General features: G+C 41.2%; 1 protein-coding gene across 3 annotated transcripts in view; it reads left to right on the forward strand.

Moving 5' to 3' along the window:
* LOC135198627 (TGF-beta-activated kinase 1 and MAP3K7-binding protein 1-like) overlaps window positions 1-21,942 on the forward strand; it is a 479,012-nt gene that overhangs the window by 382,967 nt on the left and 74,103 nt on the right. For all 3 annotated transcript variants that reach the window (XM_064226386.1, XM_064226385.1, XM_064226387.1), the window contains one exon: window positions 15,389-15,488. In XM_064226386.1, the coding sequence (XP_064082456.1) occupies window positions 15,389-15,488 (100 nt within the window). The remainder of the gene's footprint in view (window positions 1-15,388; window positions 15,489-21,942) is intronic.

Below are 21,942 nucleotides of genomic sequence, written 5' to 3' on the forward strand. Positions count from 1 at the left end.
TTATAGGTCAATTTAGCTTTATTATGAAATTTACTGGGGTGTTTTTAGAGGGCTTGGAACAGATTAGCCATTTTACATGTAAAATGTGGTCCAAGATACGAAAAGCTCATGATACGAAGGCCACCTCGGAACAGATTAATTTCGTATCTCGAGGTACCACTGTATGTTAATACAGCTGTATTCAACATGAAGGTAATAGAAATGAAACTGATACTTTATTTACTTAATCCATTTATACTATATTATTATCATGTATCATCTTAATAATACAGTAGTACCTCGAGATACGAAATTAATCCGTTCCGAGGCGCCCTTCGTATCGTGAAGTTTTCGTATCTTGGACCACATTTTACATGTAAAATGGCTAATCCGTTCCAAGCCCTCCAAAAACACCCCAGTAAATTATATTTCCAGGCCTAAAAGACATGTTTTAGGGTTACGATACCGATCCGACGGAAGAAATATGGCTCCAAAAAGGCAAAATACTGTACATACTTGAGTAATATTCAACTGCATGTAATGTTCAACCCCATTTTTACTGCATATATTAGGACTTTAGCATATGTCCCTTAGCAATAAGCCTAGCCTATGTTAGAGGTTGCTACTGTAGCTTAGTCTATGATTCTGATATCTAAACCTAAGAGCTAAAAGCTTAGAATATGCCAATAAAATGTATAAATAATCAGTATGTACTCATTTCAAATAATTATTAATTAATCATTAACTATAATACACAAAAAAAATTAAAAAAAAAACCTTCCAATCGATTGTTTGCATTCAGCTCTTACTCGTCTTACCTCCTACGAGTACCGAACGAACGCCAAGCAATCATTTTTCCTAGCACACAGTAAGCTATAAATTTTCATTAGTATCTCTCTTCAACTAATGAAACTACCAAACAGTATAATAACCATTCATTTCTATTCTTTATTCTATCTTTACCTAATGGAGATACCGAGTTACTGAGAGCTATAATGAAACATACGTATACGTAATGTAATAATAAAACAGAAGAAGAATTCTAAAAAATACGTATTTTCTGGGCTCAGTTCGTGTCGCTGCGTGAAATAATCCTTTAGTTCATTATATCTAAGGTAAATGAGCTAACAAATACCAGAGAAAAAACAAATCAGAGAAGATGTCAGTATAACTGACTCGCTCACCCAAAATAAAAGAATGGTGTCGGTATGGTAACTGGGGCGAGTGAGACCACTACCACGAACTTCTTGCCATTTAGAATTCTCCTATATCAAAATTCCCAAATGAGAGAGCCGATCCAAAGGTCGAGGCGGCAACTACTACCACTACACCCCACGCCACGCCGATCGCCGCGCCTCTGGTGGCCATCCTTTCAGTTAGCGGACTTAGAACCACACGTGTTTTCTTTCGCTCTGTGTTTTTTGGATTTATCTTTTTCCCTACTTCGTGATGGAACGTGCAGCGATTGCAGCAGCTAAGTTAAGTGTCCTGTAAAGGTTTGGATTTAGTTTCGTTTCATCCAGGTGCTTGTATTTGCCGTTTTTTAGGTATAAATACGGGTTCCCGGTCTGGAGCATGGCGGCATTGTCCCGCCTTGTGTTCGGTTAGGTTCTCGGTCCTCCATACCTGGAACCTTTCCTTTTAATTTATTCACGTGTGACTCTAGTCCTATTATTCATTTTTATTTATGCCATGTTACTTTTTACATCGTTTAAGGGGAATTAGCCTACCCCAGGTGTTAGTTCATGCATGCATGTCTCTCTACCTAACGTAGGCATCTGAGTGTTTCCTTGTCCAGACCCTAGCCATTGCTCTCCTTACCGGCTTAGGCTAGCTCTGAGTGATAGACTTTCTTCCGAGTCAGTCGTGCACTCCTGGACGTCCTTTCTCTTTCACTCATTGTTTTTTCCCCTACTTTCTTTTATCGATGTATAGTTATGTTCTGGTTAGCCTAGGGCGTCTAGCCTTGTAGCCCCAGTCTCCTTCAACTCCCTCCATATGAGTCCCTCCCACCATTCTCCATGAGTAACCCTTGGAGAGTAGTGTCTTTCGCCCCTTTCCAAGATGGTCTCATCTCCATCCCGGAGTGCGGAACTCGAAGGATTGAAGACTTCGAGTTCTACCCTGAAAATTTGCAGCCTCCTTTCATTGGCTACGCCAGGCTGACTGAGTCAGCATTGAATAGGGAGGGCAAGATCCCGAAGGAGACAGTTCTCTATAGTAGGGATCAGGCACAGAGGGAATGGCTCCGCTGTTTGGAAGAATGGGACTGCATTAATACCAGGCTTCAAGCCTTTAAGAGCTCATTCACAATCTTCACGACGGAAGAGGAAGCACCACTTCCTTTCCTGACGAAGATTACTAGCGTCACCATCCAAGCAGGCTTAAAAGGGGACCCTTTGCTGCAGTTGAGGGAGGCAGATCCCACATCTCCTCTGTTCTCTTCGTTTGGCGATATGTGGGAGGACTTGCCAGCCACCTTCACAGTGGGAAAGTTTAAACTGGACTGCGCTATGGACCAGTTCGGCGAAAAACTCCCAAGGCTTCCGGACAACCTCATCCAAACAGAATTCGAGGCAAGGTCCAGGCTGGCAAGAACTCTAAACACGATGGTAATGACAGAAGTAGCGGCCCTTTCCTATGCATCGGAACCGCTCTTCAAGCTTTTGACTAAATCACAGACTTATACAGTCCAATCGGACTTGTATAAGTTTGTGGTTGCAAGAGTCAACTGCAGGAAGCATGTCCTCCAGGAAGCAACTATTCGGGATGAGCCAAATAAGTTGCTTTCCTCCAACATCTGGGGGGCGGACCTCTTCCCGGAGTCAGTGGTTAAAGAGGTCCAGAACGAAGCTACGAGACTCAACCAGAGTCTCAAAGATCGTTGGGGCCTCTCTGCTAAGAGAAAGCAGGACCCGTCTGCTTCAGGCAAGAAGCTGAAAAAGTTGAAGAGGTTTCACCCCTACCAAAAGAAACCTCAACACTTTGTTCAGGCAGTTTCAGCTGTCCCAGTCACCCAACCAGGACAAGCTGCCGCAACGAAGAGCCAGACTCAACCTATCATCCTGATCTCACCTCAGGCTCAACCATCCACCTCTTACGCTGTCTCCCCGGCGTTCAACCAAGTGTACAAAGGCCAGGCTTTTCAGCACTTCAACCGGTTTGCCAGGGGAAGTAGAGCCAGAGGAACATTTCGTCAGAGAGGATCAGGCAGAGTTATCAACAGAGGAAAACGTTTCCGTGGAGGCCGTAGAGCTCACCCAGCACAGCAACAGTGAGATCCCCAAGGTAGGAGGGAGGCTGTTCCTCTTCCGGCATCGGTGGGGGTTCAGCAAATGGGCACAAAGTATTGTGTCAAAAGGTCTGGGTTGGAGCTGGATCAAGGGCCCCCCCTCCACCCAGACCATTCCTTCAACTTCCATCGAAGGAATTGACAGATTATGCAGAGGAACTCCTTCAGAAAGGAGCAATATCGAGAGTCAAGCATTTAAAATTTCAAGGTCGCTTGTTCAGCGTGCCAAAGAAAGGCTCATTAAAAAGAAGAGTAATTTTAGACTTGTCCCAGTTAAACTTATCCATTCGCTGCGACAAGTTCAAAATGCTGACCATCTCGCAGGTACGGACCTTACTTCCCCGTGGGGCCGTCACCACCTCTATCGATCTTACAGACGCATACTATCATATCCCAATAGCAAGACACTTTCGCCCTTACCTAGGCTTCAAGCTAGGGGACCAGGCATTCTCATTCAAAGTGATGCCCTTCGGGCTGAACGTAGCTCCCAGGGTATTCACGAAATTAGCGGAAGTAGTCGTTCAACAACTGAGGTCGCAAGGGATAATGGTAGTAGCATACCTCGACGATTGGTTGATCTGGGCGCCAACCGTCGAGGAATGCCGAAAAGCCACAAAGAAAGTAATTCAGTTCCTGGAATATCTGGGGTTCCAGATAAACAAGGGAAAATCAAGACTCACTCCGGAGTCCTGATTTCAATGGCTAGGCATCCAATGGGATTTATCCTCTCACAATCTGTCAATTCCATTAGCCAAGAGGAAAGAAATAATGAAGTCAGTAAAGCAATTTCTAAAGTACAAATATGCTTCAAGGAGAAACCAGGAAAGGATCCTAGGTTCTCTTCAGTTTGCTTCAGTGACAAACATCTTGATGAAAGCCAAACTGAAAGACATAAACCGGATCTGGCGCTCAAGGGCAAATGTCAGATCTCGAGACAAGTTGTCAGCAATCCCGCAAATCCTTCGGAACCGTCTGCGTCCTTGGACACAGATGAAGAATCTGTCCATGTCGGTACCTCTTCAATATCCTCCCCCGGTAATAACTATCCACACAGATGCTTCATTAAGCGGCTGGGGAGGGTATTCTCAGTTCAAGAAGGTTCAGGGTACTTGGTCACCACAGTTCCGCCAGCTTCACATAAACGTATTGGAAGCCATGGCAGTGTTCCTGACCCTAAAGAGGCTCCTTCCACCAAAGAACTCATGTAAAATTGGTTCTGGACAGCGCAGTAGTAGTTCACTGCATCAACAGGGGAGGTTCCAAATCAAGACATCTAAACCATGTCATGATAGCCATCTTTTCCCTGGCGGACAAGTACAAGTGGCATCTCTCCTCCACCCACCTGGCGGGAGTAAGGAATGTGATAGCAGACGCTCTATCCTGGTCAGTTCCCTTGGAGTCAGAATGGTCTCTGGACAACAGTTCGTTTCAATGGATACGCCGGAGTGTCCCAGGTCTCCAAGTAGATCTCTTCGCTTCTCAAGCGAACCACAAGCTTCCATGCTATGTGGCTCCCAACCTGGACCCTCTGGCATATGCCACAGACGCTCTGTCCATAGACTGGAACCAGTGGAAGAAGGTTTACATCTTTCCTCCAGTGAATCTTCTTCTGAAAGTTCTGAACAAACTCAGGACTTTCAAGGGACAAGTGGCCCTAGTAGCACCGGACTGGCCGAAGAGCAACTGGTATTCCCTGCTTCTGGAATTGGGTCTTCGCCCCCAACGGATTCCCAATCCCAGACTCTCTCAATCAGTACAAATGAAGACTGTGTTCGCTTCCTCAGGAATTCTCAAAGCCCTAACTTTATGGACTTCATGAAGTTTGCGGCTAAAAAAGATGCAGGTATAGATCCCCAGAATATCCTTTTCCTGGAATCAGATAAAAGGGATTCAACTCTGAGGCAGTATGACGCTGCAGTTAAGAAGTTGGCATCTTTCCTGAAGGAATCAAACATCAAAACCATGACTATCAATTCAGCTATATCCTTTTTTAGGTCCTTGTTTGAAAAAGGGTTAGCAGCTAGCACTATTACTACGAATAAATCAGCCTTGAAGAAGATCTTTCAAATGGATTTTAACATAGACTTAACAGATTCCTATTTTTCGTCTATTCCCAAGGCTTGTGCTAGACTTAGACCTTCTGTAAGGCCTACTTCTGTGTCATGGTTTTTGAATGATGTCCTCAAATTGGCTTCAGACACTGACAACTCTACTTGTTCTTTTATAATGCTCTTAAGAAAAACGTTATTTTTGCTAAGCCTGGCTTCAGGAGCTAGAATTTCAGAACTGTCGGCTCTGTCCAGAGATACGGGACATATAGAATTTCTCCCCTCAGGAGAAGTTCTACTCTCCCCGGATCGCAGCTTTTTAGCTAAAAACGAGGATCCTTTATTGAGGTGGGAACCTTGGAAAGTCATTCCTCTTCCTTAAGACCCTTCTCTTTGTCCAGTAATGACCTTACGAGCCTTTCTGTCTAGGACATCCTCCTCCTCTTCGGGTCCCCTCTTTAGGAGAGAAAAGGGTGGCACTTTATCAATTAAAGGCATAAGACAACAGATCCTCTACTTTATTAAACAAGCAAACCCTGAATCTTTCCCTAAAGCACATGATGTCAGGGCAGTAGCCACCTCAATTAACTATTTCCAGCACATGAACTTTGATGATTTGAAAAAGTATACTGGATGGAAATTGCCGACAGTGTTTAAGCGACACTATTTAAAGTCCCTAGAATCTTTAAAATTTTCAGCAGTGGCAGCGGGAAACATAGTTTCTCCTGACACTGCCCAGTAGTTGTAGTTGAAGATCCAGATCTCCTTTCTGCCTGCCTCATTTAACATTTCGTCCATCCATACCGTAGTGCTCTCTACACTTCGCCTTTAGCCTTAGCTGCTTATCATAATGGCTTAGTGGTGTGTCCCTTATTTTTTGGCTAGGGTCACCCACAATTTTTGTATATATAAACTTAACGAGTGTGGTCCCCTTATTTTTATGCTAGGGTTCCACACTCTCATCTTACAATGGTTTTGATACTAGGTGATTTTTCAATATTTGTGTATGTGAAACTTATCGAGTGTGTTCCCCTTATTGTATTGCTAGGGTTCCACACACTCTCATCTAGTAATGTTTTTGATGCTTTATAATATTTTATATATTTTATTAATTCCTTATATGTTTGTGAGTAAGTAATTACTATGGTTTAACTCACATTTAGAGATTAAGTGGACATGATTAGTTGTAAGTTTGTATATAATTTCACAAAGTCCCTTTTGGTGTTATTATTTTATGTACATACCTTATTCTCTAAATTATAGTATTGTAGATTTAATTTTTGGTTTTATTGAGACCCTCTTTTATTTTCTTCAATCTTGTGCTATTTCTCTGGTACTATTTCACGCAGAGACATGAACTGAGCCTAGAAAAAGGATTTTGACGTAGGAAAAATCTATTTCTGGGCGATGGGTTCGTGTCGCCCAGTGAAATCCCAACCACTGCCCTGCCCTGCCACCAAGATTGCCTGCTAACTTCAGGATGGCCACCAGAGGCGCGGCGATCGGCGTGGCGTGGGGTGTAGTGGTAGTATTGCCGCCTCGACCTGTGGATCGGCTCTCTCGTTTGAGAATTTTTATATAGGAGAATTCTAAATGGCAAGAAGTTCGTGGTAGTGGTCTCACTCGCCCCAGTTACCATACCGACACCCTTCTTTTATTTTGGGTGAGCGAGTCAGTTATACTGACATCTTTGATTTGTTTTTTCTCTGGTATTTGTTAGCTCATTTACCTTAGAAATAATGAACTAAAGGATTATTTCACTGGGCGACACGAACCCATCGCCCAGAAATAGATTTTTCCTACGTCAAAATCCTTTTGTTGGTAGTCTGATTTATTTTATATTTTATGATATCTAATTCACAATTTCTTTATTAAATGTATTGCATGTACTCATTTCAAATAATTATTAAGTAACCATTAACTATAATAAACAAACAAAAAAGCTTCCAAACTTCTATTTACATCCAGCACTTACGAGTGTCGAACGATCGCCAAGCAATCACTTTACACAGTAAGCCATAAATTTTCATTATCTCTCTTCAACTACTGAAACTACCAAACAGTATAATAACCATTCATTTCTATTCTTTATTCTATCTTTACCTAATGTTTTTTTTTTTTTTATTGTATTGCATGAATAAGTTTTTCAATTTACAGCATCCTTTTACCAATAGAATACTTAAAACACAAGGGGTAGATGCTGACCAATAGGAGAGCAGGACCTTATGGGGTGACTAGCATCAGGAACCAATGGGAGAGCGGGAGGATGGTGGCGAGTTTACTCAGTTGGCGGCGCGGGAGTTTTAAAATTGTTCTCGGTGGTCCGGGCGAATCTCGGGACTTTACAGCAACAACCTTTCGTATCTTGAAAACTTTTTGTATGTTGAGCTGTAAAATTTTTCGTATTTGCTTTCGTAACTCGAGTTTTTCGTAAGTTGAGCCTTTCGTATGTCGAGGTACCACTGTATGTATAAAAAACTGGTCATCCGCTATATGCATTTGTGTAGTCTAGTCTAATGTTTATGTTCTCAGAATCAGCTGATTGAGCCTTAGTAGAAGAGTTAGGAGAATCAATTTTTAATTGCTAAAAGAAGAGTATGTAGTAATGAATTAAATATTTTAATTGTAAGACGGGTTTCCCGATTCATTCATTAACTTAATACTTGATGTTGTTTATGTCAGTTGTTTGGTAAGTGGTTGTTAATTATAAGAGATGGTTATGAATTGTTACATAAGCCCAAAGTTTGGTCATTGTGTTTGAAAGCCTAGCCTAATACAATCTACCAAGACCATCAGGAATCCCAATGGTTTTTTATGGCCTATTTTCGGACTCCTCTTCTGTAACCGAGGAGATCTACGTCTTACGTACTTCATCGGTGAAGGGTATTGGACTAGATTTAACTATGTGATTATGCACAGGGGCCCAGCTTTGACGAACTTTTCCCATCTTTGTAGCGAAGAAGAGAATTTTTCTTCAACTACCCTGGGATTTTTAGCTAGAACAGGGTCACATTCAATCCATAGATCCATCCTTTTTCCCTTTGGAATTATTGGACATCATTGGCTCTGAAGAATAGGAAACTGGCTACAGTTCCAGTTTTTCATAAATGAAATCAGAATCGGATCACTATTTGATCATAGAGAACATTTGCCTTCTTTTTATGTGAAAGCTAAGGACATCAGACCAGGCTCTTCTTTAGCTTTCAGGCACTTACGTAAAATTCGAGTTACAAAAGCAAATACAAAGATTTTTTGGCTCTACATACGAAGATAGTTCAAGTTACGAAAGGTTGTTGCTGTAAAGTCCCGAGATTCGCCCGGACCACTGAGAACAATTTTAAAACTTGCACGCCGCCATTTTAGTAGACTCGCCACCATCCTCCCACTCTCCCATTGGTTCCTGATGCTAGTCACCACCGTAAGATCCTGCTCTCCTATTGGTCAGCATCTACCCCATGTGCTCTATGTATTCTATTGGTAAAAGGATGCTGTAAATTGAAAAACTTATTCATGCAATACATTTAATAAAAAAAACATTAGGTAAAGATAGAATAAAGAATAGAAATGAATTGTTATTATACTGTTTGGTAGTTTCAGTAGTTGAAGAGAGATAATGAAAATTTGATTACTGTACGTATTGTGTGCTTGGTGCAAGTGGTTGCTTGGCGATTGTTCGGTACTCGTGATTGCTGAACATAAACAGGTTGGAAGCTTTTTTTTTTATTGTTTATGGTTGCTTAATAATTATTTGAAATGAGTACATGCAATACATTTAATAAAGAAAAATTGTGAATTAGATATCATAAAATATAAAATAAATCAGACTGCTATCATCGAAGCCAACAAATACGTATTTTCTAGAATTCTTCTGTTTTAATATTACGTATATGTTTCATTATAGCTGTCAGTAACTCGGTATCTCCATTAGGTAAAGATAGAATAAAGAATAGAAATGAATGGTTATTATACTGTTTGGTAGTTTCATTAGTTGAAGAGAGATAATGAAAATTTATGGCTTACTGTGTGCTAGGAAAAGTGGTTGCTTGGCGATCGTTCGGTACTCGTAAGTGCTGAATGTAAACAAAAGGTTGGAAAGTTATTTTTTGTTTGTGTATTATAGTTAATGATTAATTAATAATTATTTGAAATGAGTACATACTGATTATTTATACATTTTATTTGCATATTCTAAGCTTGTAGCTTCTTGGGTTTAGATGTCAGAATCATAGACTAGGCTACAGTAGCAACTGCTAACATAGGCTAGGCTTATTGCTAAGGGACATATGCTAAAGTCCTAATATATGCAGTAAAAATGGGGTTGAACATTACATGCAGTTAAATATTACTCAAGTATGTACAGTACTTTGCCTTTTTGGAGTCATATTTCTTCCGTCGGATCGCTGTCGTAACCCTAGAACGTGTTGTAAGCCTGGAAATGATTTACTGGGGTGTTTTTGTAGGGCTTGGAACGGATTAGGCAATTTACATGTAAAATGTGGTTCAAGATACGAAAAAAGCAGGTTAGGAAGGCGCCTCGGAACGGATTAATTTCGTATGTCGAGGTACCACTGTACTTTGCTTCTATTCTGAATAGTGTACTGGAATTATAATTGTCCACCGCTTTTCACTTTCTTAAGGAGTGAAATCGGAGCTCCTAGCTCTGCTGGCGACCAACTCGTCTGGAGCCAGCTAAAAGTATGGCTCCCAGCAATAAGTTTTATAGTGCCCCAAACTTCTGACTCTTCTGATGTCCAGTTCTCCAGTGACCGCTATGTTCTGGCATCAGCTACTGCCTGACACCAGCTACAGACACGAGCTTCAAGCTCGTTTGGGGTCCAGTTCACCTAGCGCCTTTCTCATTTGGCTTCGGTTACAGCCAGGCGTCATTTCTTGCTCTGAGCTCCCACTAACTCCCACAAGCACCCACAAGTCACAAGCTTATAGCTTGAATAGTGTACAGCACTTCTGGCACGAGCTACAACTTACCAGATATTTCTCTAAGCGTTCAAAATGTTCTTCAGCTCTGTGGGAGAATGGGAGGTCTCTTGTTTGTTTGAAGTTTTCAGAGGACCATCATTTTCATATAGTATTATGGCAAGAGCCATCACCTCTCGTCCTATAAGCAACACAAGGTGCTGTTGGCATATCCATTTCATCCTCTGACTAGAACTTATTACTTTATGGACTTTTACCTTGAGGCACACTTAGAATTAGAAGAGCATTTTGTTGCCTTCTAAGTAAAGGTAAGGATGTCAGAGTAACCTCTACCCCCTTATCTTACATACTATTTATGCCTTGTATGTCTATATTGCCTTCAAACTACTGGGAATGTAAGCATTCTTTGTTTCTCAATAATTTTATGGAAATTAAAAAAAGTTTTCATACCATTTCTAGTGACTGGCATGGTTTAGCAGAAGGAAGCATTGGATTTTTTCCTATTGTCTCTTTACCTTGTAATAAGGTGTATTCTTCCCAAAGTATTGACCACAAACTTAATGATATGTCTTTTCAGTCCCCAAATGTGGGCTACCAAATTTACAATGTATAATCTCCAAAATCACTGGTATAAATTCTTTTGGTACCATGATCTGTGTTGTATCCCCATTATCCTCACTACTTCTCAACTTATATTTTGTTTTCCTCACTAACAAATTACCCTCTATTTCCAAGCCTGAATAAGGCAACTTATAACCTTTGCTCACTAATTCACCTTTAAGAAATGCCTTTGCATCCTCCAAAACATCATCCTCATGTTTCCTTCTCCATCATAGAGACATTCCAGTCCATACACTCACGAACTGCAACTGCACCACACACATGTTCATACTGTCCCCAAAATGCCTACTATGAGCATCTGCCACCATGTGTTGTCTACTCACAATGTAGGAGGAAGACCTGACTTATGAAAAAGATCCAATATTGGCTGGTGATCTGTAAAAACCTCCATTTCTTCCCCATTAACAGCATACACCTAAGTGGATTTTCATTTAATTTTTCTTTATTTTTGGTAAATATTTTTAATATTTTCAAACCTTTACACATCTTTCCCTTTAGCCAGCGTGGCTATCCTTGCAAGGGAGGGGGGAGGTGCCAAGATTTGCCCTGCACTAAGTGTTGGCTCTGCCATGTTGACCATTTTTTTCACCTTTTAATATCTCCTTTATGGATTTTGTTATAATTTTTATTTACAGTGTACTGGCCACATGCGTAGCTGACAGTGAATCAACAACCAAGATACACTTTCTCCTCCATAACTTACCTGATGAGAGAAACGTGCTCGGAGAGGGTGCAAATCTCATACGTATTTTGTACATATTTCTCTGTAAACGTCATTGTCACATTCCAATAATTGAAATATGATTTCTCTCTGGCTTATGTTATTCTTACTTTTCAATTTATATTAGTACTTTTCAATTTATATTAGGGGTGCAATGTTCTCCAGCCTGGGGTCTATGGTTGCACCTCTGTATTCCACTAGCCTTTTATCCAAGGGCTCTTTTCAAGGTGTTTACCGTTCCTTTGAGGGCAGCAATCTGCATCTCATTTAAACTTTGGCAACTGGGTATTGCTTGAAGATATTTTTTCAGGTTTTTCTTTATAAGTCCTGTTCCCCCTACCACCACAGGTATTATTTCTATTTCCTTCAGTTCCCATGTGCTTTTTTGGTCCATGTATGAACATCTGTGAACAAACAGATGGTCAAACTTTATCCCTGTTTCGATTAGTAACTACATTGCAGCTCGCAGCAGCCAATAACCTCAGTGAATATTTTGTACATAAGTCTCATGGGTTAATCTAAAACAATGTACAGTATATACTCAAGTCAGTAAGCAATCAGCACCTCACTCAGTACCTTCATTACAACATATTCATGATCAGATTGTTATTGTTATGATTGAATTCATCTTTAATTATTTCATAACATTTTTATAGATTTTTATTCTAGACATGAACAAATGCCTGTGCCTGGACCTGTGTATTCTAAATCTCTTTGAGTACCTGCTATGAATGTAGGAGCCATGAGGTCAAAGCTGTAAAAGTTTGTGGTAGAGACAATAATTCAGTTGATACTATTTTTGTCAATCTTCTCATCATCACTAAGATGCAGGAATATAATAGTAAGGCCCTATTAGTGCTTGCTGCCAAACTTTACTTCTGAACCTGTCTGTAAGCCAAATATAAATGATGTGTTTTGCAAGTCTGATAACACACTGAATCCCCTGGGGTTACAATCAGTGCTGAGGGGCTTCTGACCATGCTTTCGTTTTTTAATGAAATCCTGACCAAGTTGCCCTGATGTGTTTTACTCTGCTGAGATATATATTAGGCCTTGAGCAGATTGGAAGGAAATTTTGGTGATCATTTCTGAGCATATATTTTTTTCAAATTATAGTTTTATTAACACTAGCAAACTGACCCATCTACGATGGGTGATAAAATACGGGTGCAGAAGTGAAAAATTTTTATGTACTATTTGTTCAGCAATATTAAAATAAGGGCAATTTTATACATACCTACTACAGAACCTCTTTGTACACAATATTATCAGTTTGTCCACAACTTAATTTCAAGTTGGCAGAGTCAGTTGCTCTGCTCATCGCCGCATACAGTTGGCCATGCGTGAACATGGGTGACAGCAGAAACACACCAACACGATCCAAAGTCTGGCCCTGCGACTTGTTTGCAGTGAATGAGAAGACCAGGTTGATGGGAAACTGCCTGCGCCGTAACTGGAACGGAAACTGGTTGTCCAAAGGCATCAGAGGAATCCTGGGGATGAACAGATGTTTGCCGGTGTGAGGGCCCGTTGCTATCACTGCTTCGATGACGTGGGAGTTTAGCTCCATAACGGTGTACTTCGTTCCGTTGCAATGTCCATTGGCAGGATCGAAATTCCAAAGCAACATTACCAGGAAGTACTTCTTCAACGTTATTTTGTGTACTGGCAGTCTCGATGGATTTAAGTTATTCAAAAAATCTTGCGGATATTGATGATAAGTTTCATCTTCTATTGTGTCCGAGCTGAAATATTCGCGACTTTCTCCGGGGAAGTTGTACAGAAATTATGTAGGAAAAATCGTAAAGTAACTAAGTCTACGGGAATAACCAGCCTTGTTTCACTGCCAGAAACAGCTCCATTTCAGGGAATCCCTTCTCACCCCCACCACCTACAAAGGAGGGGGTTAGGTTGGATGAAACCCCATTACAAACTACCTTAAGGGTTCCCACCATAACCCTGCCAAGTTTCATGCCCATCTGACCAGCCGTTTGGCCGTGATTGAATGACAGACAGACAGACAGACATTACGCCCATTATAGTATGATTATAAATAGGCAGGTTTAGGCCAAATAGCACGTACTGCTCGAAAGTTGTCTGTTATTTTTTGTAAATTACCTATTATGGGAATTTTTTTCTCTTGTAGGAGAATTGGTAATGTTACTCCATTAGGTAAATTTTGGTAAGTCTCTACCTCTCCTGATTTGTGAGAGATGCTTTGATAAAGTCACATAGCTTCACCATGGAATATTTATATTCTAAATTCAAGACGTATGATGGGCAAGAGGGCACTCAAATCGAGGGTATCCCTTCCCCTCCCTACCCTCCAAGTCCAGATCTAAATGTCCTTCTATACTATTTCTTTGTCTCATGATTACTTCAACCTCTTTCGGATTTTATCACCTTTCTTACGTCCAACCTCTTCATCTATAACTTCTTAGTACACCTACAGGGTTTTACCCCATCTCCTCCTTCAAATAATTTTACTTCAGTTAATGTACTTTCCTTTTCTTAATTTTTCTGTTCAAACTCTACCTTTTTTTGCAGTCCTGATTATTGGGAAGAAATACCATGGCTGGGATTGGAGTTCATGTCCAAAGCTAACAGTAGGAGGTGTGATAGGATTGTTTACCACCGAATAATGTTCAGACCTAAGAGGTATCAACTTGAATACTAATGTTGATATCTCAGAGGGGATGCTGTTCCCTAGAACTGGCTCATGGATTCCATGGGTGGGCTGATTCTGGAAACATGAGTCATTATTCTGTCCAGTTTTCCCATCTATCATTAGACTGATGATGACTGTACTATTCTTGTAATATTCTCTGTCCTAACCGGCTGTTTGTTTATTTGTGGGCCTCTCTAAAATGTGATGTTATTCCTTTAGTGTAGGGTAGGGAGTGGACATTTTGGAGTCCACTCTAGTTGGCATTCAATTTTAAGCCTCAAAACTTTATGATCATTGCCTCTGATAATAAATGAAAATTATTGATAGAGGAGTAATACAAATAAAATGTTGGGCCTTGGTTAATACAAACAGAATTAAGTAAATTTCTAGTGTGATATCTCGTTAGAAGTATGGAATATATCCAGAAGATTGGAGATAGCGCAAATACTTCATGGATGGTGATTACATTTTTGTGAAGATTGTTTGTTCCTGTAGATGTGCCAGTCTCACCGGTGTTAAAATCGTCACCTTTTCAAAGCTCATGGTGGGGGTGGCAACTACTATGTCCTTGCTAACAATCTTGGAGAGGATATGGTTTATGATGGCTGTGGCATTTTTAGTTGTTAGAAAAGTTGGACTTACAGAAGCTCTAGTTTTTATGTGATGATGGGAGATATCAGCTTGCAGATTTAACTCCACTTTTCATAATTTCTTTCAGCCCACAACATTCTCATTAAACCAGTAAGCAATATATACTTTGCTTGTTTGATCAGAGGTCTTGATTCACTTGCACATACATCTGCACAATATTCAGTTTTTTTCTGATCTTTTGTCATTTTGTGGAGATAAATGTGTTTAACCATTAACACTGATAAATTCGCTAATAATATTACAGCTCAAACAGTGGTATTTAATGACTGAGGAAATACTGTATTTTTAAAAATTATCTAATAAGAAACTGGGGAGTATCATTGTAGAAAAGCATCTCCCATAAGTTCCCAGCAACAAAAGCTTGCTTTCAAAGAATTTGAGGCCTCATTTTCATTATCTGTGTTTTCAAATATACAATATTTAATCGCTCTAGATCATAATTTGACAATGTTTCATAAATTTTTATTTCTCAGTTTCCTACTCCTGATGAGTGATGGATTGTACAAGTCTTATCAAGAAGCTACAGGATCTGAGCAAGTCAACAAAGAAATAGCACAGATGGTGGTTGAACAGGTATTAGAAATATTTGTTTAATGTACTTTTAGTATTTGTGTATCTCTTACACTATTGTAGTTATTGTTCATAGTAATTAACTCTTTGCACTACAAAATTTCTGTAAGCTTTATCATTTTCAAGTTGTTTGAGTCTTTCAGCAGTAAAGTATATAACTCTTCTGGGTGCCTTTATTGAAATTATCATTGTTGGTAGGCTATCATATTACGTATAGCAAATCAACAGCATTTATACGCTAGTGAATCTCAACAAAATGTAGTACAGGCATGTGGTGTGCTGTGAGGTCAGATATATCTTGTTTTGTAATATTTATGGAGTTCAGCCTTTTGAATTTGTTTGTTCCTTTTTGGAATTTAGTAATAACGAATAATGTTTATTAAATGCACTGGATTGCCTTATATACTTGTGTAATGTTCGATTTTGGGAGACTTTCAAGTCTAAATATCAGGGGTCCAACATTACATGAGGTATACATTTGAAACCATAAAATATTGGGACTAGCCCAGGCCTAGAATTGGTAGTGTATGATACATTGCTTCCCTTCAGAAATCAACCAAAGTCCTTGTAAAGTAAAGAAAATATTATTACAGTCACAGTTTTACTTTTCTCTGAGCTCTTTATTATTACTGTGCGTATTTTGTTTCAGTAATTCTGTATACTTTCAGTAATAGAATTTTCCAAGAAGAAAACTTTCTTGTGAAAGTAACCATTACCAATCCCTATTTTCATCAGCACCCATTATTGTATATGGCAAAGATTGTGAAAAGTTTTTCGAAAAGGAGATATGAAACCTTATTTAATGTAAAGAACCATCAATGTCATTTTTGTTCTTACACAAATAAAACCTTTAGTGTTCTAAAGGGTCCACAATAATAAAAAAAGTGTTGCTATTCCGTGTATAATTTTTAAAACTTTACTAAAAGCTTTTGAACCCTTCCCAGGGTTCATCTTTGGACTTAATATGAACCCAGGGAGGGGTTCGAAAGCTTTTTGTAAAGTTTTAAAAATTATACACGGACTAGAAAACTTTTGATTATTGTGGACCCTGAAGTAAACCCGATGTAACCAGAATCAAGGTTTTATTCAGTAAACAATTCCACTACAGTAGTACACTGCAAATAAAAAAAAGGGATTTTGACGTAAGGAAAAATCTATTTCTGGGCGATTGGCTCGTGTCGCCAGCGAAATATCCTTTAATCTATTATTTCTAGGGTAAAATGTACTAACACATACCAGAGAATAAATAAAATAAAGAAAAAGGTCAGTATAACTGACTCGCTCACTCGAATCCAAAGGGTGTCGGTATGAACACTATGGCGAGTGAGACCACTACCACGAGCCAAATGCCAATAGAAATCTCCCACTACAAAAACCCTCCATGAGGGGGAGCCGACCCACAGAGTGAGCAGCACGTACTACTACTACTCCATCCCATGCTGCCGACTGCTGCGCCTCTGGTGGCCATCCTGAAGTTAGCAGACAATCTTGGGCGAAGGGATGGGTAGGGCGGGATTTCGCTGGCGACACGAGCCAATCGCCCAGAAATAGATTTTTCCTTATGTCAAAATCCCTTTTCTGGGCTCAGCTCGTGTCGCTGCGCGAAATCGTACCAGAGAAATAGCACAAGATTGTAAACAAAAGTAATAAAATAAATCAGAATAGGTCTCAAATAAAAGATAAAATAAATATAAAAAGAATATAATTGCTAAAAAGATACATATACACAGTGATACAAAAATAGAAATATGCTTAAATTACACTTAATTCTAATCATGTTTCTTAACATAAGGTAATTTACATATATACAGAGGTAAAATGGCTTACATGTATCAAAATGGTATCTGTGTAAAGGCATGTATCAAAAATACTAGAGCAATTAATATAATCAAATGAACAAACCACTCAACAATAATAATATATAAAGGAATGTATATGACTTAATATTCAAAAAGAACCCGTAACCATCATAATTAAGATGTATCCCCTAGCATAAAAATAAGGGGATAACATCCATGAGATCAATATCTGTAATCATCTGTGAGTGTCCCTAGCAAAAAAATAAGGGGCACCCACTACATCATCATAAAAGCAGCTACGACACAAGGTGAATGTAAATGAACAAGGCAGGAATAGACGAACTGTTGGGTGAGGCAGGTAGAAAGGAGGACTGGATCTTCTACTACAGATTAGCTAGAGTCAGGGGAAACTACGTTACCCGCTGCTACTGCTGAAAATTTCAGAGCTTCCAAGGACTTAAGGTAATGACGTTTGAACACTGTCGGCGATTTCCATCCGGTATACTTTTTCAACTCATCGAAGTTCATATGGTTGGAAATAATTAATTGAGGTGGCTACTGCCCTGACATCATGTGCTTTCGGGAAAGAGTCAGGATTGGCTTGCTTAATAAAGTACAGGATTTGTTGCCTGATGCCTTTAATGGATAAAGTTCCACCTTTTTCCCTCTTAAAGAGGGGACCCGATGAGGATGAGGAGGTCCTGGATAGAAAGGCTCGTAAGGTTGAAACTGGGCAAAGAGATACGTCTTGTGGAAGGGGTAGTACCTTCCAAGGTTCCCACCTCATCAAAGGATCTTCATTCTTTGCTAAAAAGCTACGTTCCGGAGAAAGTAGGACTTCTCCTGTGGGAAGGAATTGAATATGATCCGGATCTCTGGATAAAGCCGACAGTTCTGAAATTCTTGCTCCTGAAGCTAAGCTTAATAAAAATAGAGTTTTTCTTAAGAGCATTATAAACGAGCATGTGTCATTATCGGTTTCTGAAGCCAGTTTTAGAACATCGTTTAAGAACCATGAAACTGACGTAGGCCTTACAGAAGGTCTAAGTCTAGCACATGCCTTAGGAATAGACGAGAAGTAGGAATCCGTCAAGTCTATGTTGAACCCAAATTGAAATATCTTTTTCAAGGCTGACTTGTTTGTCGTAATCGTGCTAGCTGCTAAACCTTTTTCAAATAGGGATCTGAAAAAGGATATAGCTGAATTAATTGTCATGATTCTAATATCTGATTCTCTCAGGAAGATTGCTAACTTTTTGACAGCAGCATCATACTGTCTCAAAGTTGAATCCCTTTTATCGGATTCCAAGAAGAGAATATTCTGAGGGTCAATATTCGCATCTCTTTTCGCTGCAAACTTCATGAAATCCATAAAGTTAGGGTTTTGAGAATCCCTGAGGAAGCGAACACAGTCTTCGTTTGTACTGACTGGGAGAGCCTGGGATTGGGGATCCGAAGAGGACAAAGACCCAGTTCCAGAATTAGGGGATACCAATTGCTCTTCGGCCAGTCTGGGGCTACTAGAGCCACTTGACCCTTGAATGTCCTGAGTTTGTTTAACACTTTCATGAGAAGATTCACTGGAGGGAAGACATAAATCTTCTTCCAGTTGTTCCAGTCTAGAGCCAGGGCATCCGTGGCATAGGCCAGAGGGTCCAGGTTGGGGGCTACATAACACGGTAGTTTGTGGTTCGCTTGAGATGCGAAGAGATCCACCTGTAGCCCTGGAACTCTTTGAAGGATCCATTGGAACGAACTGTTGTCCAGTGACCATTGCCGACTCTAGGGGCACTGATCGGGATAGCGCGTCTGCTATGACGTTTCTCACTCCAGCTATGTGAGTGGAGGAGAGATGCCAACTGAACTTGTCTGCCAGGGAGAAGATGGCTACCATGACATGATTTAGATGACGTGACTTGGAGCCTCCTCTGTTTATACAATGTACTACCACTGCGCTGTCCAGGACTAGCTTTATGTGGGAGTACTTTGGTGGACGCAACCTTTTTAGAGTCAAGAACACTGCCATTGCCTCCAGTACGTTTATATGGAACTGACGGAACTGAGGTGACCAAGTTCCTTGAACCTTTTTGACCTGGGAATACCCTCCCCAACCGCTTAAGGACGCGTCTGTGTGGATGGTGATCCCTGGTGGAGGGAACTGAAGGGGTACTGACACCGACAAATTCTTGACTTTCGCCCACGGCCGAAGTCGATTCTTTAGAATCAGAGGGACTGAGGATAGTTTGTCCCTGGACCTGACATTTGCTCGTGAGCGCCAGATTCTGGTTAGGTCTTTCAGTTTGGCTTTCATCAAGACGTTCGTCACTGATGCAAACTGGAGAGAACCCAGGATCCTTTCCTGAGTCCTCCTTGACGCCAGTTTGTGACTTAGAAATTGCTTGACTGACTTCGCTATTTCTTTCCTTTTGGTTGATGGAATCGACAGCCGTATGGGAGGATAGATTCCATTGAATGCCCAGCCACTGAAAGTTTGACTCTGGAGTGAGTCTTGACTTGGTCCTGTTTATCTTGAAGCCTAGATATTCCAGGAACTGAATCACTTTCAGTGTAGCTCTGTTGCATTCCTCGACTGTTGAAGCCCAGATCAACCAATCGTCGAGATACGCTACTACCATAATCCCTTGTGACCTGAGTTGTTGCACTACCACTTCGGCTAGCTTCGTGAACACCCTGGGTGCCACGTTGAGTCCGAAGGGAACTACCTTGAAGGAGAATGTCTGGTCTCCTATCTTGAAACCCAGATACGGACGGAAGTGTCCTTGCAATAGGGATATGATAGTAGGCGTCTGTAAGATCGATAGAGGTGGTGACGGCCCCACGGGGGAAGTAAGGTCCGCACCTGCGAGATCGTGAGCATCTTGAACTTGTCGCAGCGGATGGCTAAGTTTAAGCGGGACAAGTCTAAGATTACCCTTCTTTTTTGTGAGCCTTTCTTTGGCACGCTGAACAAGCGACCTTGAAATTTTAATCTCTTGACTCTCGCTATAGCTCCTTTCTGAAGGAGATCCTCCGCGTACTCTGTCAATTCCTTGGAAGGAAGTTGACGGAAAGGTCTGGATGGAGGTGGGTTCGTCAACCAGCTCCAACCCAGGCCTTTTGACACAATGCTCTGAGCCCATTCGCTGAAGTTCCACCGGTGGCGAAAGTGAAACAGCCTCCTCCTACCTGAAGTTCTTCATTGTTCTGGTAACCGCCTCGGCCTCCTCTGAAGTGTTTTCCCCTATTAAAGGGGCCTCCCGATCCTCTCCCACGAAAGGAACGCTTACCTCTGCCTCCCTTACCCGAGCGGTCATACTTCTGTGAAGCTTGACTCTCGAAGGCTTGATTGTAAGCTGGAGAGATGGCGTAAGAGGTGGAGGGCTGCGGCTGAGGGGATATCACTAAAATTTAAATTTGTTGTGATTGAGCTTTAGAAGTGGAAGGTTGGGCTGTTTGCACTAAGGGCACCGCTGGAACTTGCTGAGGAAAGCGTGGCTGCTTTTTCTGGTAAGGTTGGAAACGCCTGGGTTTCCTCTGCCCCTTACCTCTAGCTGTTAGGTCTTGCCTCCTCTTAGCCGTAAGGCCCCAACGGTCCTTAAGGCTCTGGTTCAACCTCGTAGCCTCTGACTGGACTTCCTTCACCATAGCTTCTGGGAAGAGATCTGCTCCCCAGATGTTAGACGAGAGTAACCTATTTGTCTCATGCCGAATGGTTGCCTCTTGTAGGACATGCTTCCTACAATTCGTTCTAGCAGTGGCAAACTCAAACATATCTGACTGTACCGTTTGAGTCAGGGATTTGGTCATGAGCTTGAAAAGCGGCTCTGAGCCATAGGCTATGGTGGCCACCTCGGTCATAGCCATAGAGTTAATTGATCTGGCTAATCGCGATTTAGCGTCAAATTCAGCCTGAATAAGGCTATCTGGGAGCCTGGTAGCTTTTCACCAAACTGCTCCATAGCACAGTCCGGTTTGAGTTTGCCAGCTGAGAAGGTGTTCGGCAAGTCTTCCCACAATTCTCCGGCTGAGGGGAGTAACGGAGATGTGGGATCTGCTTCCTTCAATTGAGGTATGGGGTCCCCCTTCTGGGCCGCTGGGATGGTAGACCTCGCGATCTTTGTCAGGAACGGGAGCGGGGTACTCTCATCCATTGTGAAGATGGTAAAGGGACTCTTGAAAGGTTGTATCTTGGTATTAGAACAATCCATGTCCTCTAAGCACCTGAGCCATTCTCTCTGAGCCTGGTCTCGTGAATAGAGGACTGTCTCCTTTGGTACCCTATCATCCCGAACCATGGCTGAAGCTGTGAGCCTTGCGTAGCCTATGAACGGAGGCTGGAGGTCTTCCGGGTAGAACTCGAAGTCCTCTATCCTTCGAGTTCCAAATTCGGTATAGAAATGAGACCGTCTTGGAAGTGGGCGTATGACGCTACTCTCCATGGGTTGTTCATCGAGAACGGAGGTAGCGAGTCATACGGAGGAAGCTGAGTTCCATTTGTATTGGAAAGTGAGGAGAGGCTAGAGGAGCTTCTCTCAGTCCGGCTATAATGGAGTCTTGAGAAGTAATCCTATCCGACAATCGAGAGATCATTTGTTCCATGCTACTCTTTAGGGACCCAACCAGGTCGCCCACCTGTTGCAACAGGCCAGCATTGGAGT

This window comes from Macrobrachium nipponense, chromosome 22 (assembly GCF_015104395.2).
Source record: "Macrobrachium nipponense isolate FS-2020 chromosome 22, ASM1510439v2, whole genome shotgun sequence".
Taxonomy (NCBI): domain Eukaryota; kingdom Metazoa; phylum Arthropoda; class Malacostraca; order Decapoda; family Palaemonidae; genus Macrobrachium; species Macrobrachium nipponense.